This window comes from Anarrhichthys ocellatus, unplaced genomic scaffold (genome assembly GCF_004355925.1).
Source record: "Anarrhichthys ocellatus isolate YVR2014 unplaced genomic scaffold, GSC_Weel_1.0 scaffold71, whole genome shotgun sequence".
Taxonomy (NCBI): domain Eukaryota; kingdom Metazoa; phylum Chordata; class Actinopteri; order Perciformes; family Anarhichadidae; genus Anarrhichthys; species Anarrhichthys ocellatus.
In genome coordinates, this window is record NW_022280101.1 from 185440 (window position 1) to 202298 (window position 16859).

Consider the following 16859-nt stretch of genomic DNA (forward strand, 5'->3'; position numbering starts at 1 on the left):
TACATTTTAGTTGTTTGTTCTCTTTCTTTTAATATTTAAGTATTACGTAAATAACAATAATTAACTTCCATCAGCAATTATATTTGCACACAATCTGATCAGGTTTATTTAGGAGACGTATTTGCTAAAGAGGAAAAGAGGTGATGATGAGGTTAGTTAATCTGTTTGTCACCTTGGTTCAGAGCAAGAAGTCTTTAGACAAGCATTGGTCCAATCAGCACATAATAAATACATTTATTGACCCAGAGGATAATGATTCACTTTGATAAAAGTCTTTATTTCCTTTTTATTATTTGGATTTTTCACACTGTATTCATTCATTAAAATGTGTATTCACTGCATGCATTTTATTTTACAACATCAAGGTCTAAATCTTTGTGGGGAAATCGCAAATCCTCCTTTTTGGAGGGCCAGAAGTACACACAATTATTTATATTGAGTCTAAAAATAGTGGAATCAGCATATAAAATGATCTCCCAACATGTGTTACATTTAAAATGTGTGTAATTTAAGTTAATACTCAGAGCATGGCCTCTTCAATACCTATCACCACCTCTTTGGTCCATAATAAAGTATCCCCTTTCCGCTTCAAACGGTCAATTTAAGACCTACTACTGACGAGGCTCACAGTAAAGCAACATGGCCACTATGTTGTTCAACTTATCAAACAATGTTGGCGATCTGTAAAACTAAAACGACGGTTCTTCAATTGTAATCATTTTCCTTCACCCCCCAAAGTTAAAGTTTTAAAATAGCAAACCCAAAAAGTTTCCAAGTTGACCGAAAAAAAAGACATCATGACTTTGCGATGCTCACAAAAATGTGTGTGTGTGCGTGTGTATGTGTGTGTGTGTGTGTGAAGGAACGGCTGTTGGAGCCCCAAAGGTTAGAGGTCATGAATAAATAACCTTTGTAATTATCACCTCGAGTCAGCAAATTAGGAATCCCTTCATATAAACTCTGTGCCACTGCGCACACAGATACCAGCAGCTGGTACGAAAAACCATAATCCCCAGCAAATCCCTGCAGCCGTGACGTGGATGTTGTGAGCTTGCTACGGAGAAAAGGCAAACACACATGTAGTTGTGACATCGGTCTTACAGAGCTATCTTTGTTGGTCGTCCCACAGGTCGAGGGCCAAAGGCAAACGGCTCGTCTTTCAGGATATAAACTCCACTTGGAGATGTAAAGGCGCTGAAAAAATGTGGAGGTGAAAGAGGGCTTAAAAATATCCCCTGTCAAATTCAATCGCACAAGTGCGTGAAGCATTAAATAGCAGAGGACATATCTCAAAAAGCAACAGCCTGCAGGTCCACCGTACGGCTGCACCTCTGCGTTGGGGCGGATGTGGTGGGTGGTCACTTGGAGGCGTGTGGAGAGTGAGCACATTGTGTTGCTGTTCTTACTCTTTCCTTAAATAAATGTGCCATATGCAAAGGGTGACATGCTGCTTGTGTACATACCTCTCTCTTTCTCCTCTCTCTCTCTCTGGATGAGTGTGGGCGTTTGTGAAGGGAGGGCAAGATTTAAAGCGCTAACCTACACTACTTGTAGGTTAGTGTGACACTGGCATTACAAGCCAGGTCAGCGGTGCTGCCAGTGGACGCAATGTGAGCTAATCCCGCTCCTGAGAAACCTTCACTCAACCAGGTGATGACGCCACAAAAACCCAAAGCCTGGAACAGCTCAACCAGGATCCTTCGTGTTCGTGTGCGCGGCGCTCTTTACTGGGCCGACAATCGGACACAGATTTGAGGTTCAAAGTAAATTTTTGACCTCGGAAACGTTCAGGGTGTAGTTCCCCTGAGTTCCTTTTTAAAAAGTTCAAAGTATTTTGTTGATACGAGTGACAGCAGAACAACTACAAGGCCCGTGTAGTGAATCTCAATTTGAACATCTAATATTGAATTTGTATTCATGCAATACGGTCATAAAACTCCTACTAAACAAACCTCATGGTTAGACTGTTTTCTGCTGTTTTTGTTAATCTACAATACACAAACTAAACATGTAAATATGAACACGGAGCCTTTTTTTCTTTAAAGAATTGAAACTCTTTTATATTCATAGTCCTTAGTCCATCAGTGAGCCCGACCTTTAGTCCCAACACAGCCGAAAATACCCGCCGCTGCGATGAAGCTCAAGTGGGTGAGAGCATTGCAATCAAGAGTCCTGGCAGTCTGTCCTAGCTTGTCTGTCAAAATGCACATTTCCAAAAGAGTTAAAATGGGGGAAGTAGTGCCTCTGGGCGCAGAATGCTCTCTCACTGAGGGACAAGATGTGACTTGCCTGCTATTAATAGCACTTTGGGAGATAATTCCTGCCTTGTTATCTTAGCAGCCGTACTCAAGAAGCGTCGCCAAAGGCAGGCTCTCTTCTGAGGCTCCGAGTTGTATAACCACGCTTTCTTTTATTATCTCTCCCTCTTGTCTCTCTCTCCCATTCTCAATTCAATGCTTCCATCTTCTTTTGACATTTTTCTCTTTTCATCTTTCGTTCTCTCGCTGTGCTTTTACTGGCGTCTGTAAGAAGCTACCGGGCCGCAGATCAGACGGCCAAAAGGGCAAAAAGATAACGAGGAGCTACAAAACCTTCAATTTGTTCTTTTGGAATTAAGGGATTTCTCTGACTGTTTCCTCTTGAACTCAACGAGACAAAACACACCTGAAACCACGCTAGCAGCTCTGTGCGCTAAATGCTAACCATGACAATGCTTGTATTTTGGTGTTTAGCTGCTCCGATGTTTGCCGGCACCATTTAGTGTAGTGTGCTAGCATGCTACCATTCTTTACTTAGTGTTTTAGTGTTAGTACAGCTGAAAAGTATCATTCATTTTGCAGGTTTTTGGTCATAAACCAAAGTATTGGACACATTTTAAGCTGATAATGTCGCTAGAGGAAAAGTTCATTCATCCTGCGGCAAAAACTACTGAGCTAATATCTTAAATATTTATAGTAAGGGGAGTAAAAAGCAATAAGGACACAAACAACAGTACAGCTACAAATTATTCTGGAGTTTATTCTATTTTTAATAGAGGGCTTTCATTATTGTTATTTTTAACAATAACAGGTAACTTCAGCATTTTTCAATCTGGAAGCTATTTTCCCATGGTGTTATGTCTCAGTGACTAATGGAAACAATGTGATTAACAATGTGATCACTCGGGGAACTCCTCACCATCAATGCACTGACAGGCTCAGAGTGTTATTATAAGTGTCTGACAACATCATGAAAAGAACCCGACAGAGCCTTTCTTTACCCTTTGCTTTCTGTGTGTTGTTGCGTCACGTGACTTGTTGCCACAAGAAAATGATGAAAACATGAGTCAGAGTTGGAGAGTTTGTCGTGTTAGAGCAGAGAAAGCGTAGCTTAGTGTTATCTAAAATATTTCCAACGTCATGCTGAATATTTAGCTGATTTTCAGAAGGAGACTTCTCAAAATGAGACACACAATAACAAACAGACCGGATCAAGTGAAAGATAAAAAACAAAAGGTGATATTTCTCTGTAGGATTCTTTCCACAATGTTGTCAGACACTTATAATAACAATCTGAGCCTGTCAGTGGCAGAAACGAGCACTTTTAGTGGACGTACATTGACGGTGCTGCTGCTTTTGTTTCACAGGATTGCATTACCTGATATAGTTAGATGTTGTTTTGGTTGACCTGAACTCTGAAGAGTTCCTTCTTCAAACCATTATCTCATCGTTTGTTCATTCTCATCACAGATTTCCTCTCAGTCTCCATCGGACTGTTTAATGTCATCAGTGACTCACGGTTGTCGTTGGATGTATTTGTCTTTAAATGATTCATGAAGATAAATAAATCAGGTTCCTGTCTTTATCAGGCACCATGCAACACATTCGGATGAACTCACCAGTGAATTAATATATGTTTGTAAAAGCAGAAGTACTGTATGGAGTTCAAAGGCCAAATCCAATCACCTTAAATCCAAGAGTGTCATTTGATGATGTGAATTTAGACGAAAAGAAAAAGCGACAACATTCATTTTCTATCACCTCTGTTTATTTGGTAAAATGTTTCGTCCATGAAAATGCCAACAAACAGTGAGGGAGACGTACTGTACAGACAGACACGGGGCAGACTGCAGAGGCTGGATATATTGATTTTTCAACCCCTTTCATCTAATCAGGTCCTGGACTACGCAGGGGGGTGGCGGTCTGTCCTTGACCCTCTGTGGGCTGAAAGTCCCCCACCACCACACTGACCCCCGAGGGGGAACAGAAGGCTCACATCACAGACGTATAATTCATAAATTTGATAACTTGATTAAATGTCATCTTGGTTACACACAGGAGGTTGTTTTTATTTCTACTCTGTAATAATCCCCTAATGCTGTGTGATGACGTTGCTATCATGATATGTAATATGGGATCTGTGATCCGCTCTGTAAACTCTATTTCTACGATCTGATGATTTAATGTACATGTAGAGCAGCAACACGCTGCAGGGGCTGTGCTGTATCTGTGCTTCTGATGTCACTCAGTGCCGCTAATCTGTCCCAGGACGAGATCTGGATCACAATAGTTAGGACTGTAGAGCCATTTCTGCCTCGGAGGGGGGGGGGCTCTGATAGTTCCGAGTCACAGTCATGTGTTTTCATCTGCTTCCACACAGGGGAAGCAGATGAAAACACATGACTGTGACTCGGTTGACGAATATAAGTGCTGCTAATTAATAGTGTCCATCAGGGGGCGACTCCTCTGGTTGTATAGAAGTCTATGAGAAAATGACTCTACTTCTCTCTTGATTTATTACCTCAGTAAACATTGTAAACATGAGTTTATGGTCTCAATCTCTAGTTTCAAGTCTTCTTCAATACAGCATGATGTTCATTTAGTACATTATGGTCCATTTAGCGTCAAACAGACCATAAAGCAGGGGATGCTTTACGGCGGGGCTTACTGTGATTGACAGGTGGCTACCGCTAACAGAGCCGTATACGACGTCTGTACGTTACTTCTCTTCGGTCTAAATATGTTCCCTCTGTTGTCCCTAAAGGTTGCAGATTGATTGATTGATTGATTGATGGATGTCATGATATTATTGGTTGAAATATGTTGGTAATGGCTTCAGTAAGCCCACTTCATATTTTGTTTTACAGACAGAAAAGATAATTTGATTTTATCATTAGGTGCATTTGGGTTTAATTATGATGACTTAAGCTTCCCACTGCTTCCAGTCTTTATGCTAAGCTAAGCTAATTGCCTCCCAGCTTCCGGTCTGCGTACGCACTGACATGACAGCGGTATCATCTTTTAATTAATTAATTAGTTAAAATATTTCCCAGAATGTCAAACTATTCCTTTAAGGGAGAAATCTACCAGAAATGTATTAAATCTGGTGTATGTGTGGCATTCCTGGTTATTTTTTCTTGAGTAGTTTTTCTTTTCTTCTAATGAATAATATGACTGATGAGATATTTCCAGTGTGACTACAATATTCTTCATTTGACAGAGACAGAATCATCACTGTGAGGCAGGTTTTAGTCCAAGGACTGCTCTCCTGAGTCATCACTTTGAGCTTTAAGAGTCATACAAGGAGAAACCAGAGATGCAGGGAAACCAACTTTTCCACCAACAGCAGCTTGAGTCGACTAGAGAGTCATGTGTTTTGTAAAAGGTTTTCTTTTCTTCTTCAACAGGAAACCTGCCCGGTAACTAAACATAGAGCCGGTGGCTGAATGTGACAAGCTTGCTGTCACTTTACTGAGAGTTGCCAAACATCTTTCACAAAACCAAACCAAAAATCTCAAACGGAAGAAAAAGTTAACCAGTGTGATAAACTTAGGCGTCCACGGCTGGAGTTTTCTTTACCTTTCACTGAACTTGGTGAACAATATCGGCCTTTTGAATGTTTTGACATCTGGTCAGTTATCAAATATCCAAAATGTAGTAAAACAGAATATAGGATAAGGCTGGTAATATTCTATATTTTTATTATTGCGAACAAATCCCATGAAAGCACCAAAACCAACAAGTATTGCACGTGTAGCAAAGCCTTAAACAGATTAATCTTTACTACTTTTTGTCCAATGAGCTATAAAAACATGAGTGAGCCACAGCGTTGCACTGGGTGACATGTCGCTGCTTTTCAATAAACAGCGGTGCTGTAGTTTTTGAGTCAATCCCACTTACACCTTTCTGCAGCCGCATGTGTATCAATCCGCTGCGGAAAAATAGTCCCCAACAAATTTACCCTTACTCCAATTTTAACATTTTTTGCGAAAAATCTGCAGTGCCCATCTGTTTAAGGACATCACAGAGCCGTAACAAAATAAATAAATATATGTGACCTATTTATTTTCTTTTTAGATTTAAGTATTCAGAACAAACGGGCTAGTAGTGAGTGCCACAGACAGGGTAACACATTGTTGGCTTTTGTCTCATTTCATGGGTTTTGTCGCTTTATCTTTAAAGAGAACTTGCTTCAGGAAACTCAGCCTGCAGATAAAGATGGACACAGATATCATCCCTCCCTGTTTGATAATATAGGTCAACTCAGTTGCAGCAAATCATACCATTACTATGATGGTAACTAACCTCTGCTGCTAACTGAAGGTTATGACACAGAAATCACTACCCTGGGTTGCCAAATATTGACAGAATAGTCTGCGATGTGCTCGTCTAAATGCGATGGGCCAGCTGTTGACAGTCATTTCTAGGGCAATGTGTTGCAACAAATAATCATCCTTTCTTTGCGATTGAATGATTTACTTTTCATCCCGTGTGAGCACCGTGCAGAGCTGTGAGCACAGAGCGGATCCATTTATTTGTTAAGGCAATTGATTACTTGAAAGGACAGCAATAGACATGGATTGTGACACGTATTGGAAATTTGTTCGTGTCGCTGCCCTTTGATTCCACAGTAAATCACAAATGGATGTTGTAATGGTGGAAACTTCATCTGGGAATTCTACTTTCGGTTCTTTTTAATGTAACCAGACGGCTTCTCCCGCGCCTTTTCTTGCACATGATTCTAAATCTAAACGTGCTGCTGTCAAAAAAAATAAAATAAAAAAATAAAACCACAACAAATAAATATATCAGATAAATGTAATTTTTAAGCAAAGAAATAAGTTTGAATAGTCTGATCCACACTCTCCTCTTTGTTCACTCTCCTTTTGTTTCAGCAGGCATGCGGTGATGTAAGTCAACCTCAGCTAAAATATTATAAACAAATATATACACTTGGTAATATAGCTGTCTAAAACAATTCTCTCAATAAATGTAAAGTTACTGTAAACATGCACTCTTTTCCCACCGAGTTCTCTCGCCACCCAGGCTCCGTTGGGCACAACTACAAATGAAGGAGAAAATGATGTGCTGTACTTCTTGTCTTGTGGCGCTCCCACACTGCTGCAATGCCAGTTATGTCCAATGGCTTTTAATTGGTGTATATTCAAACATAAACCATTGAGATGGATGACAGTGACACATGGCTAACCTGAACTAGTTGATGATTGGAGGAACACAAACTCACACCTGAGTGGGGGTGAATATCTACAGCGTATGAGGACACATCCTGTTTTCATGGGGCCTGGGTGCAAGAGTAATGACTCAGTGCATTTTAAAGGGAAGTAGGGTATAAAGGCTTCAAAAGCCCGACCCTACAGTGGAGCTCAGTTTGTACCATCAGAACATCCCAGCAGTCTCCCTCCGCCCTCCGCCCTGCACTTACATCTCAGCAGGGTGCAAGGCAGTTTCCCACTCACGTCTAACTCACATCACGTATGGATCATTCGAGTTTTAACATTCACACATTCACATTCTCTTTGAGAATCTCGTCAGTAATTTTCTCGAGCATTAAAAGTTCATCCTTGACTTTATGGTAAACTGTGTGTGACGAAATATTCTCATTACCCACAACCTTTTTCTGAGGTCATTTTGATTTTTTTGTAATTTTGCTTTGTTGCTCCCGTGTCTTCTACAAGCAAGGAAGAAGCCAAGCCGGGGAGAGAAGTTGATGCAACACTCAACCGAAACCTCAAACAATGGGAATTAGACAAAGTGGAAAAACTGCCTTCAGAGAGCGACTGCAGCAACTCTGTACGGCGAAGAATACTGATCTGAACTCCTCTAAGCTAAGATTTCCACATTAATAACAATGATATATTGAAACACATTTGTGTGTACAGTATTTGTGAGCTACTCTGCTACTTTCCAGATATACACATATACTCTTTCAGCACACACTACTATACGTAATTTGCCATATTGAGGGGACAGTAATATGGATACATTCTTTATAAACACTGAACTATAAGCTCTCTGGCCAACAGCGTCTGACTGTCATATCTGTCTTCCATCAAACACAATCACATCTTTATTTAGTATAGATAAATCAATGCATTAAAGCAGTAGGGGCAGGCTCTGGGATTTGCACTCTGACAGCACAGTTGACATTGTGAGTTGATGTTTGACACAGTAATTAGGCGTAGGGTTTCACTGGAGGATAGACCCTCCCTGAAATAGAGGGATAAATTTAGTTCCCTGTCAATGCTCTGGTAAATAAAAACCCCGTGGGCCCTGCTGTTATACCCTTGAGCGGACTTATTTCAATCCTTGACCCACTAAAATTGTCCTATGGCATACGGTACACAGGAGCTGTTGGATGGTAGTGTCAATCCTCGGTTGTGCTGCCAAATGGATGCGTACACGGACAGGTGCGGACATCTCGGACACGCAGTAGTCCTGTTCGCTTGGGAGACGCACTCCACACATGCTCACAATAGTCACAACAAATTGCCGATACGAGGTCGTCCATCAACACGTACACCCTCTGATGACGGAACTAGTTTCTTAAACTTACTACAAGGAACTTTCATTCTGTGTTAATTCTGGCGGCCCCTGTGGACAAAAGCAGAAGTGCTTCCATGAGCACCCACCGCTTTGTGTCGAAAAGATGCAGCTGCCGGACCTCCTTTTACTGCAGCAGGGGTCTGACAGTGTGCCCCCCCGCGCAGTCCTGGTTCTTGTACTCCCGTGCCTCCCTTCTCTCCAGCGGACCCAGCAGTACGGCCTTGGCCAGCAGCGAGGTGTTGACGTTGCCTCCCGCCATCCCAGTGTTGAGCGAAGCCGGATTTAGGTCTGGTCGCTGGAGTCTGAGCTGAAGACATTTCTGGTGAACCTGCATGCTGAAGAACATTTTGTCTGATGTTGTGAGGATTTGGACCTGATGGCAGGCATCAAGAATAACGATGTAGAAAGGGCCAGTCCTCTGGCTGATGGTCTTGTTTGCTTATGTAGGTCATATAGGGGCATCAGTATTACACTGAGTCTGTCTATTACACCGTTAAAAGTTCCTTGTAGTAACTTAAAGAAAGCTCCACTCTCTACCTAGACTCAATTTCTACAGTGATGACTGTGCACAGTTGGACAGGAACTTCCTCTGCCTGAAGTCTACCGCCAGATCATCGACACGGTTTGTAAATATGATTTAAAGGATCTGTTTTTGTAGGCCAGTGATGCTAAGGGGCCCAAAAAAATCCCTGCATGTTTCAAACCATTCCAGGCCACTGTTACGCCCCCACTGCCGTCAACCCACAAACAAAACAAGTCAATAATGGATGAGGCTTTTCCTCTACCGTGCTGTCAGTCTGTGGGGAGGCCCCCGGAGCTTGTGCTCTTACAAGCAACCACTGTTTCATTATTCATACAGGTGTTTTCACGAAGAGGCGGATCTTACTCTCTATTTACTCACCGGCCTTGTAAACAACCACGATTACTGCCACACCGCTCTCTCTTTTTTTTCTTTACCTCCTTCTCTTTCTCACTGTAGTGTGTTGAGAGATCTTTCGTTCTCATAGGACTACCCGCCCTCTTTAACCTTCCTTCCCCTCACGATCGCTTTCTGTACTTTGTTCAAGGGCTGCTATGGAATCCCGGCAGCCATAGTTGAGTTTGGGCAGTGCGCTACTTGCACATCGCTGAGTTTTTCGGGCAGGTTTTGGGGCGGTGTGGGCTGAGAGACTTGGCTTTTGAAACTTTAAATCCATGGCTGAGACGGAGGTTTGGGGACGAGACTAGAGGACGACGGTTACACAGGAATAGGTCGGTACTGTTTACTGAGAGTCTTTTCATTTTGGGTGCCATCACTGCAGGTTCCTTTGGGGAAAAAACAGTGGGTGGCATGTATATATGTGTGTACTGTGTCTGTGTCTGTCTTTGCGTGCATGCACGTGTCCTAGTCGCGGCTCCGGTTACGTCTCTTGAAGAAAAAGAACGGTGTCTTCTGAGGCGGACCCAGTAAAATGGGGACCTGGTTCATGTGTGTGATCCTGATCTGTAAGAATCAGACAGAGAAGGACAAAGTGAGGATACAAGGTTTGTGCAGCAAAGTGTTCTCAATCTCTTATTTTGACGAATTCACCAAGTTGATAGTCATCACTTCCTGGCTCTTCACAACACACTGTTATAAAATCACTCACTCAACCTTGAAAATTACCTACATAACAGAACAAAAAGTGTTCTATCTTCTGCCTCCATGAAGGCCAACTATGACTCAATGAAAAGTGGTTGAAAATGGCGTGAGGAAGAATAGATAGATTTCCTCCTTTTCTATGAAGAGTAAAGTCGGACTGTGATATTTGATCGCATGATTGTGTTGGAGGTTGAGGCTGGGGGTGTGTGGAGGAGGAAGATGAACAAAAGATCAAGGACGTGAGCCAAGACGAGACAAAAGCTGAATGACACTCATCTTGGTCCAGCCTACAGCTGTCATGGATAAGAAGCTGGGATGCTTTATGCCACATTGGTACGTCGCTGGACAACATGACTCGCTCATTTCTTTTCAGTTTTCCAGGCTACAAGCGAGCCGAGTAGATTCTACAACGTGGAGTTAAAATACTGCAGACCTCTGATGGTCAGAGAGATGTAAGCTCACAAAACTACACTGCACAATTGACGTTTGGTTGCCGATGAAAGGAGTCAAGAATCTCGTCAACACCGAAGGGGTACTATCAACAAAACAAAACTGAAACCCGTGCAATCACGCAGTGAAGGGGTCTTTGAATTTGATGACATGCTGTGAATGAGAATGAGAATCCCTATCTTAGTACAATTTCCAATGATTCTCATTTAACTCTCACCGTGCAGGGGGGCTGCATCCAGGGCTCCCCATCGATCTGCATCGGCAGCCGCCGGGACGTCCTATGAAGAGAGAGCAGAAGGATGAGCAAGAGAGGTGGGGGGAGGGCAAGAAAGAGAGAGAGAAAGAGAGAGAGAGAGAGAGAGAGAGAAGGGGAGGACAGGGTGGGGTTGGAGGTTGTGAAGGTCAGATCACACACACCTCTGAGGCACGAGATGCCTGTTCATACTGCCCCAGGACAGGGTCAAACACTGCACCCTTTGTTCCCATGAGAGCCATTCCCAGACTGGCCCCCACTCTTTAAACTCACAGACCCACTGTATATGTACACACACACACACAAGCACACACACACACACAAGCACACACACACATTCAAAGTTGGTTTAAGACTTTCATGCATGCCTCTCCGGCTACAGAAACACAGCATGGGAGAATGACTGTGATGAATGCTCTTTTTAATCTGGTCTAGGAAAGTATTCGGGGCAGTTTGCAGAACAACTTGTAAATGTCACTTCTTTGGTACAGTAACTGGCTCACTGTAGATGTCAAATGGGCTGAAACAAAAAACACTTTATTTGAAAAAAATGTGCCAGATCCAAAAAGAGTGCATTTGAATGTTTGAAATCAAATACTTATATCCAAATCTATTTTTTCCCCCATATATAGGTCAGCTTTCAACATTTATACGTAGATCTGAGAACGGATAAGAGAGTCTTTAGCATCAATATAAAACTATAGTGTACATATAGTGTACACAGACATTTCTTATCCTGTGATGTGTGACTCACTTAGTAAAGTATGCATTTATAAAATATATAATTGATGTTATTGGTTGGATGCTGCAGGAATTGTAGACTTCAAAAACACTCAAGAGGAATACATTTTTGATCATGTGTTGAATGGGGATGGATGCATTCTGTGCAGAAAGTACAGCTTCCAATTGGTTGGCCAGAAGGAAGATGAAGGAAGGGGAGGGTATCGTGACACAAGGCAGACAAAGGGAAAGATGGAGAACAGAGATCACAAGACGAGGAGGATGGAGTAACACAGAGGAAGACTTGAGGTTCTGACCTGATGGTGACGTTGGCACACTGAGCCAGTCTGCGTCCGGCACTCTTCAGTCCAGTGTAGATCTGTCCCATCTCTATCGCCCCTTCTAGGCCAACAACCTCCACCAGCTGGTCACTGAAGTCTGGATGGAGAGAGACAATGAAACAGAGATATGTTACGTATAGTTATAGGCTCTTTGCTTAACCTAACTCAAAAATAGAGACACAAGAGAAGTTCATTATTTACACTGGAAACACGTTTTTTCACAGAAGTCTGCCGTTTGCTGCATAGCAGGTTCTACAGCCTTTTCTTCTGAAACTCATGAAGTGTAGTAGTGGCGCACAGGCAAACGCCTTCCCAAGCCGTCAAACATGGCACATCGGTCATTGGCCTATGCGTCAAACTATGAAGCTCTGCGTGGCCGTAGCATACGCAGGACTGTCACCCAGTATACCGATGTTCATGTGAAACCACAAGTCACCGTTGATTCATTTCAAGCTACGTACGTAAGTTAACTAATGTAACATTAGTGGTGAGAGTGAACCGAAACGGTAGAATTGTGGGCCGGATAAATGAACTAAAACCCAAAATATAGCTCTGTGAAGCTGAGCGGAGCCGCTTGATCAGCTGATAATTCTCTTTAGCTTCATCACTACGAGCAACCTTTTTCCACAGTGTCGTAGTAGTAGAGTGGGACGTTCACCATGTTAAAATGGAGAACAATACAAGTTCAATGTGACTATGAGATCATCAAACCTATTAGTAGCCTCCCTGTAATCTTTTAATCTATGAATTCCCCTTTGTGTTCTCTCTCCGTTTGAAAAGTGCGATGCCTACTAGTCCGTATTTACAGACATGATCTTAAAGGTCAGCGATGATGTTATTTGACATTTCCCCTTCAATGCACTTTAGCTCATAAGAAACATAATATGATTGAGAGTTTGTGTGTGTGTTGCATGGCTCCGGCAGCTTCACAGGTTTTTTACAAATGAAATCTGAGAAATGTTTCGTCTTCGCAGCCGGTGTGATAATTTGTGAGGTGCTACAGCAGAATCAAATCTCATGCCCGCTCATGCAACTGTGTCGGTGGCAACTCATCTACAGTAATTAACTTTGGCCGTGTCCAAACATGGTAACAGGAACTAAGCTGGAGGAGCTGACCGGGCAGATATTCTAAGCTTTTATTGTTGTTTTAATGTCTATAGGTATGACTAGATGTTCTCTTCGTTCTTATTGTGTTCATTCTGATTATTGGACAATATGTTCTGGTGTTACACACAAAAATAGCTCGGACGTGAGTCAAACCTCTGCCTCTGTAACCCGTTCTCCGTGGCTGATCATTCAGGTAAGTGCGGCGCTCTGACAGTTGATTTAATTGATTCAGGGCGGCCGCCAGCTGAACACCTAAATATATTCCAGTTCTTCTTCTGAACACCTAAATATATTCCAGTTCTTCTTCTGAACACCTAAATATATTCCAGTTCTTTTATCAAGCTCGCAAAAAAAACAACAACTGGGTTTTCTCAATCATAGGCCTCTTAAAATGTCAAAGAAAGACTCTGAAAGCTCCCGTCCATTAAATCCCCAAAGTGTGACCACTTTTCTCATGATTACATGTTCCTAATGTTAATGCCGGGCAGAAAATATCAGAAAGAATAAGAGTCTGTTAAAGGCTCGAGCAGAGTTTACTTTAGTGCAAGAAGAGAAAAAAGAAGTTTGTGAGAGGCACTCAAGGGAAACCGTTTAAACCGTTCCTCAAGGGTCTCAATCCTCAGACAAGCTCCGACTGGCGGCGCTGCCTGCTGGGACCGGAGCCTCAGGCCGCAGGTCTGTCCGTCTGTTACAGTGTAAACAACGTTAACAATTTCCCAACGTCGTCAGTCTTCGCTCGCCCTGTTTGGCTTCGTTTCAAGCTACAAACAGGAAACAGTTGCATATTTCTGTTTTTTTTTGCCTGATGCAACACGAGGCCTGGGGGCAAGGCTGACTCATGACTTTTCACGCTCTGAAGGATTTAAGACAAAAAAAAAAGGTAAATATTGTGACACAAGTACAGAGAATTCGTTTCGCCTATTCCTTGAATAAACTCCTGTCTGCACTGTATCTGTTGGAAACACATTTCGTGTGGTTTCCAACATTAAAAGGTATCTCTCGGTTAATTTCAGAGAACTGCGTGTTCCATCTCTCCGTCAGTTGTTCTCGCTGTGGCCTTTAAGAAGTGCTGCCATTTTCTGTGCATATAGAGTAGCTTCAAAAGAGGATTGAGGTTTGTATGGGAATGAATTTGCCGCAGCTGAGTCACTGGCACTCTCTTTAATATTTCAGATGACAATTTAAAAGAAAATGTCAGAGCAGAGTAAGGAACAAACATTTTAAAATCATACGTCAGTCCGTCAGTAAGAGTGAAACGCTCGGGGCTCACGCGTCAGTGCAGACGTGCTCGTTAGGATGAGAAATACACCGCAGCAACTTGAGATGCATTACATGAAAACATGTGCATTAATATCAAAAGGTTCAGTTCTGGTTACTTTGATGTTGGCATTATTAGAGTTATAGTTGGTATTGTGATGAATATTGATTTAAGATTTAAGATCTAAATGCTGTTTCAAAGCTTTTTTTAACACATACAACTGTAGATCATTTATTCTATAAATTAAAGTTTAATTGTAGACTTTCAATCTGTAATAACTGTCTATTTGGGCATGGGGCAATCAAACAAAAAATGTGAATACAACATTGACACCTTTTGTGTTAAGGGAAACTTGTTAGACTACCTGATGAATGTAAGTCTAATATTCACTCTCTTTGAGCTCTGTTTTTGGTCTCTACAGATATCTGATTCTTCAGAGGGTGAATTATAACAGATGAGTTATGGGCTGTCAAACCAAAACACTGAGCTGAGATGAGCTGCAGAGTTAAAGGGATAGTTCAGGTCTTTTGAAGGGGGGTTGTGTGAGTCACTTATCCATAGTCAGTGTATTACTTTCAGTAGATGGTGGTCCAGTTTGATGAAGCAGACCGGGAGCACGGGAGCAAAGTAATGTACTGCTGTAGAGTAGGGCAGCAGCAAAATGTATTTTAGACTCTTAGTGACCCCTTTCACATTACACATAATCATTTCATCCATTGTTAAAGTTACAGTGAGGAACATTTGACAGGTCTCAGTTTTACTAATGCCTCTTTATGACCTACGTAACAACGCTCCACGTGGCTGGAGACCAGGCTATATTGTTGGGCCCGCTGGAGGGACGAGAGGCACGGGAGAACCAGAACCAGGACTGAGCGGAGCAGACTGTCAGACCAGTTTTACAGAGGGGAGTCTGGCGCTTAGAAACACCACCACTTTTGTCCACAGGGACCGCCAAATTCATATTAAAATCAAAGTTCTCATAGTAGCTTTAATATATGAATATAGACAAGTGCAGCTTTAACTATATGCATCCCAACATAAATATCTAAATTCTGTTTCAAAACATTCATCTCATTGTCAAGAATACAACTTCACACTGAATCATTTATTTAGATCTAAAAAAAGTCAAATGTTTATCATAGTCTACAAAACACTGGAATCCGAATATAAAATGTATCTTTTACTTGTAAAATGAACTCCACAAGGTTTGTAAAAAACCTCAATTCCCATAAACAAATACTCTGGACATGATCCGAGTGTCCTAAATGGCAGCCACAGTCCCTCATCACATCTTCATCATCCTCATCAAAAGCAGAAACTATGCCTCATCTTTACACAGCGTGTTACAGGCACAGACACATGTTCACCATATGAACCCCTCTGTCTCTGCAGGGCTTTCCAGGAAATAATTATAATAGGATTGGGCATCCATTAAGCAAAACGCTGGACAGTTGGAGACTTAGGGATCAACAAGACCAGTGACACAATGGCTGCACACGACAGATGGGAATTAAAAAGGAAGGCTGGATGTAAAGATGGAATCCTTTTTATCTGTGAAAGCTGTAAAAACGGTCTGATACGGCAAGTAAAAATGAATTTCAGTGTGTTGACATGTCCTATTTTAGGATTTTAAAACCGTAATATAACCGTCATATATCCTTTTCCTCTTGTACTATGAAATGTATAAATCCCCCCTCCTTCGCACACCCACCCATACACCTCTACTTCCTCCAAACACCACAAATGGGCATGCCATCCTGCCAGTGTCCCAGAGTGAGAGCCTGACGGCAGAAGAGCCCACTGTGCATGGTTCTCACTTCGCTGACGATTCCCGCCTCATCAGATCGCTGCGCTTTTGACTCTCGGGCAACCGGCACTGTTACTTCTCAGTGAGGTAGAGCTAAGAATAGACCAGAACAGCCTCTTGCATAACGCAGCCACAGTGCATTCTGGGATGGGATGGCAGCGCTTTGCCAAGCAGCGGGCAGCGAGAACCGTCACTGCTGTGCTGCACTATTTTTCTCTGCCGTGCAGCAAATCTGAAGTCATTTAAAATTCAGTTTCATTGTTTGAAAAAAACAAAACACGCTTTATATGCTGACACGTAAGAATATTTCTACACATATTATTCCACAATATCTTTCGAGTGTTGAACTCATATTCAAATTTAAACCAAATACAAGATGTATAAAATTATTTTATTAATAATTAAAACCTAAAATATCAATATATCAAAGTATGAAAACTAGAAAGAGAAAGATGAAAATATAAATTAAAGGAGAGTAGT

General features: G+C 42.0%; 1 protein-coding gene across 4 annotated transcripts in view; it reads right to left on the reverse strand.

The window, feature by feature from the left end:
- Positions 1-4875: 4875 nt before the first annotated feature.
- Positions 4876-16859, reverse strand: part of dgkg (diacylglycerol kinase, gamma) — an 83728-nt gene continuing 71744 nt past the window's right edge. For 3 of the 4 annotated variants that reach the window (XM_031873440.1, XM_031873437.1, XM_031873439.1), the window contains 3 exons: positions 12184-12304; positions 11111-11171; positions 10207-10305 (listed from right to left, as the gene is read on the reverse strand). In XM_031873440.1, coding sequence (XP_031729300.1) covers positions 10207-10305; positions 11111-11171; positions 12184-12304 — 281 coding nt within the window. Of the gene's footprint in view, positions 10306-11110; positions 11172-12183; positions 12305-16859 lie in introns of all 4 variants that reach the window. The other variant, XM_031873436.1, reaches the window with a different exon arrangement.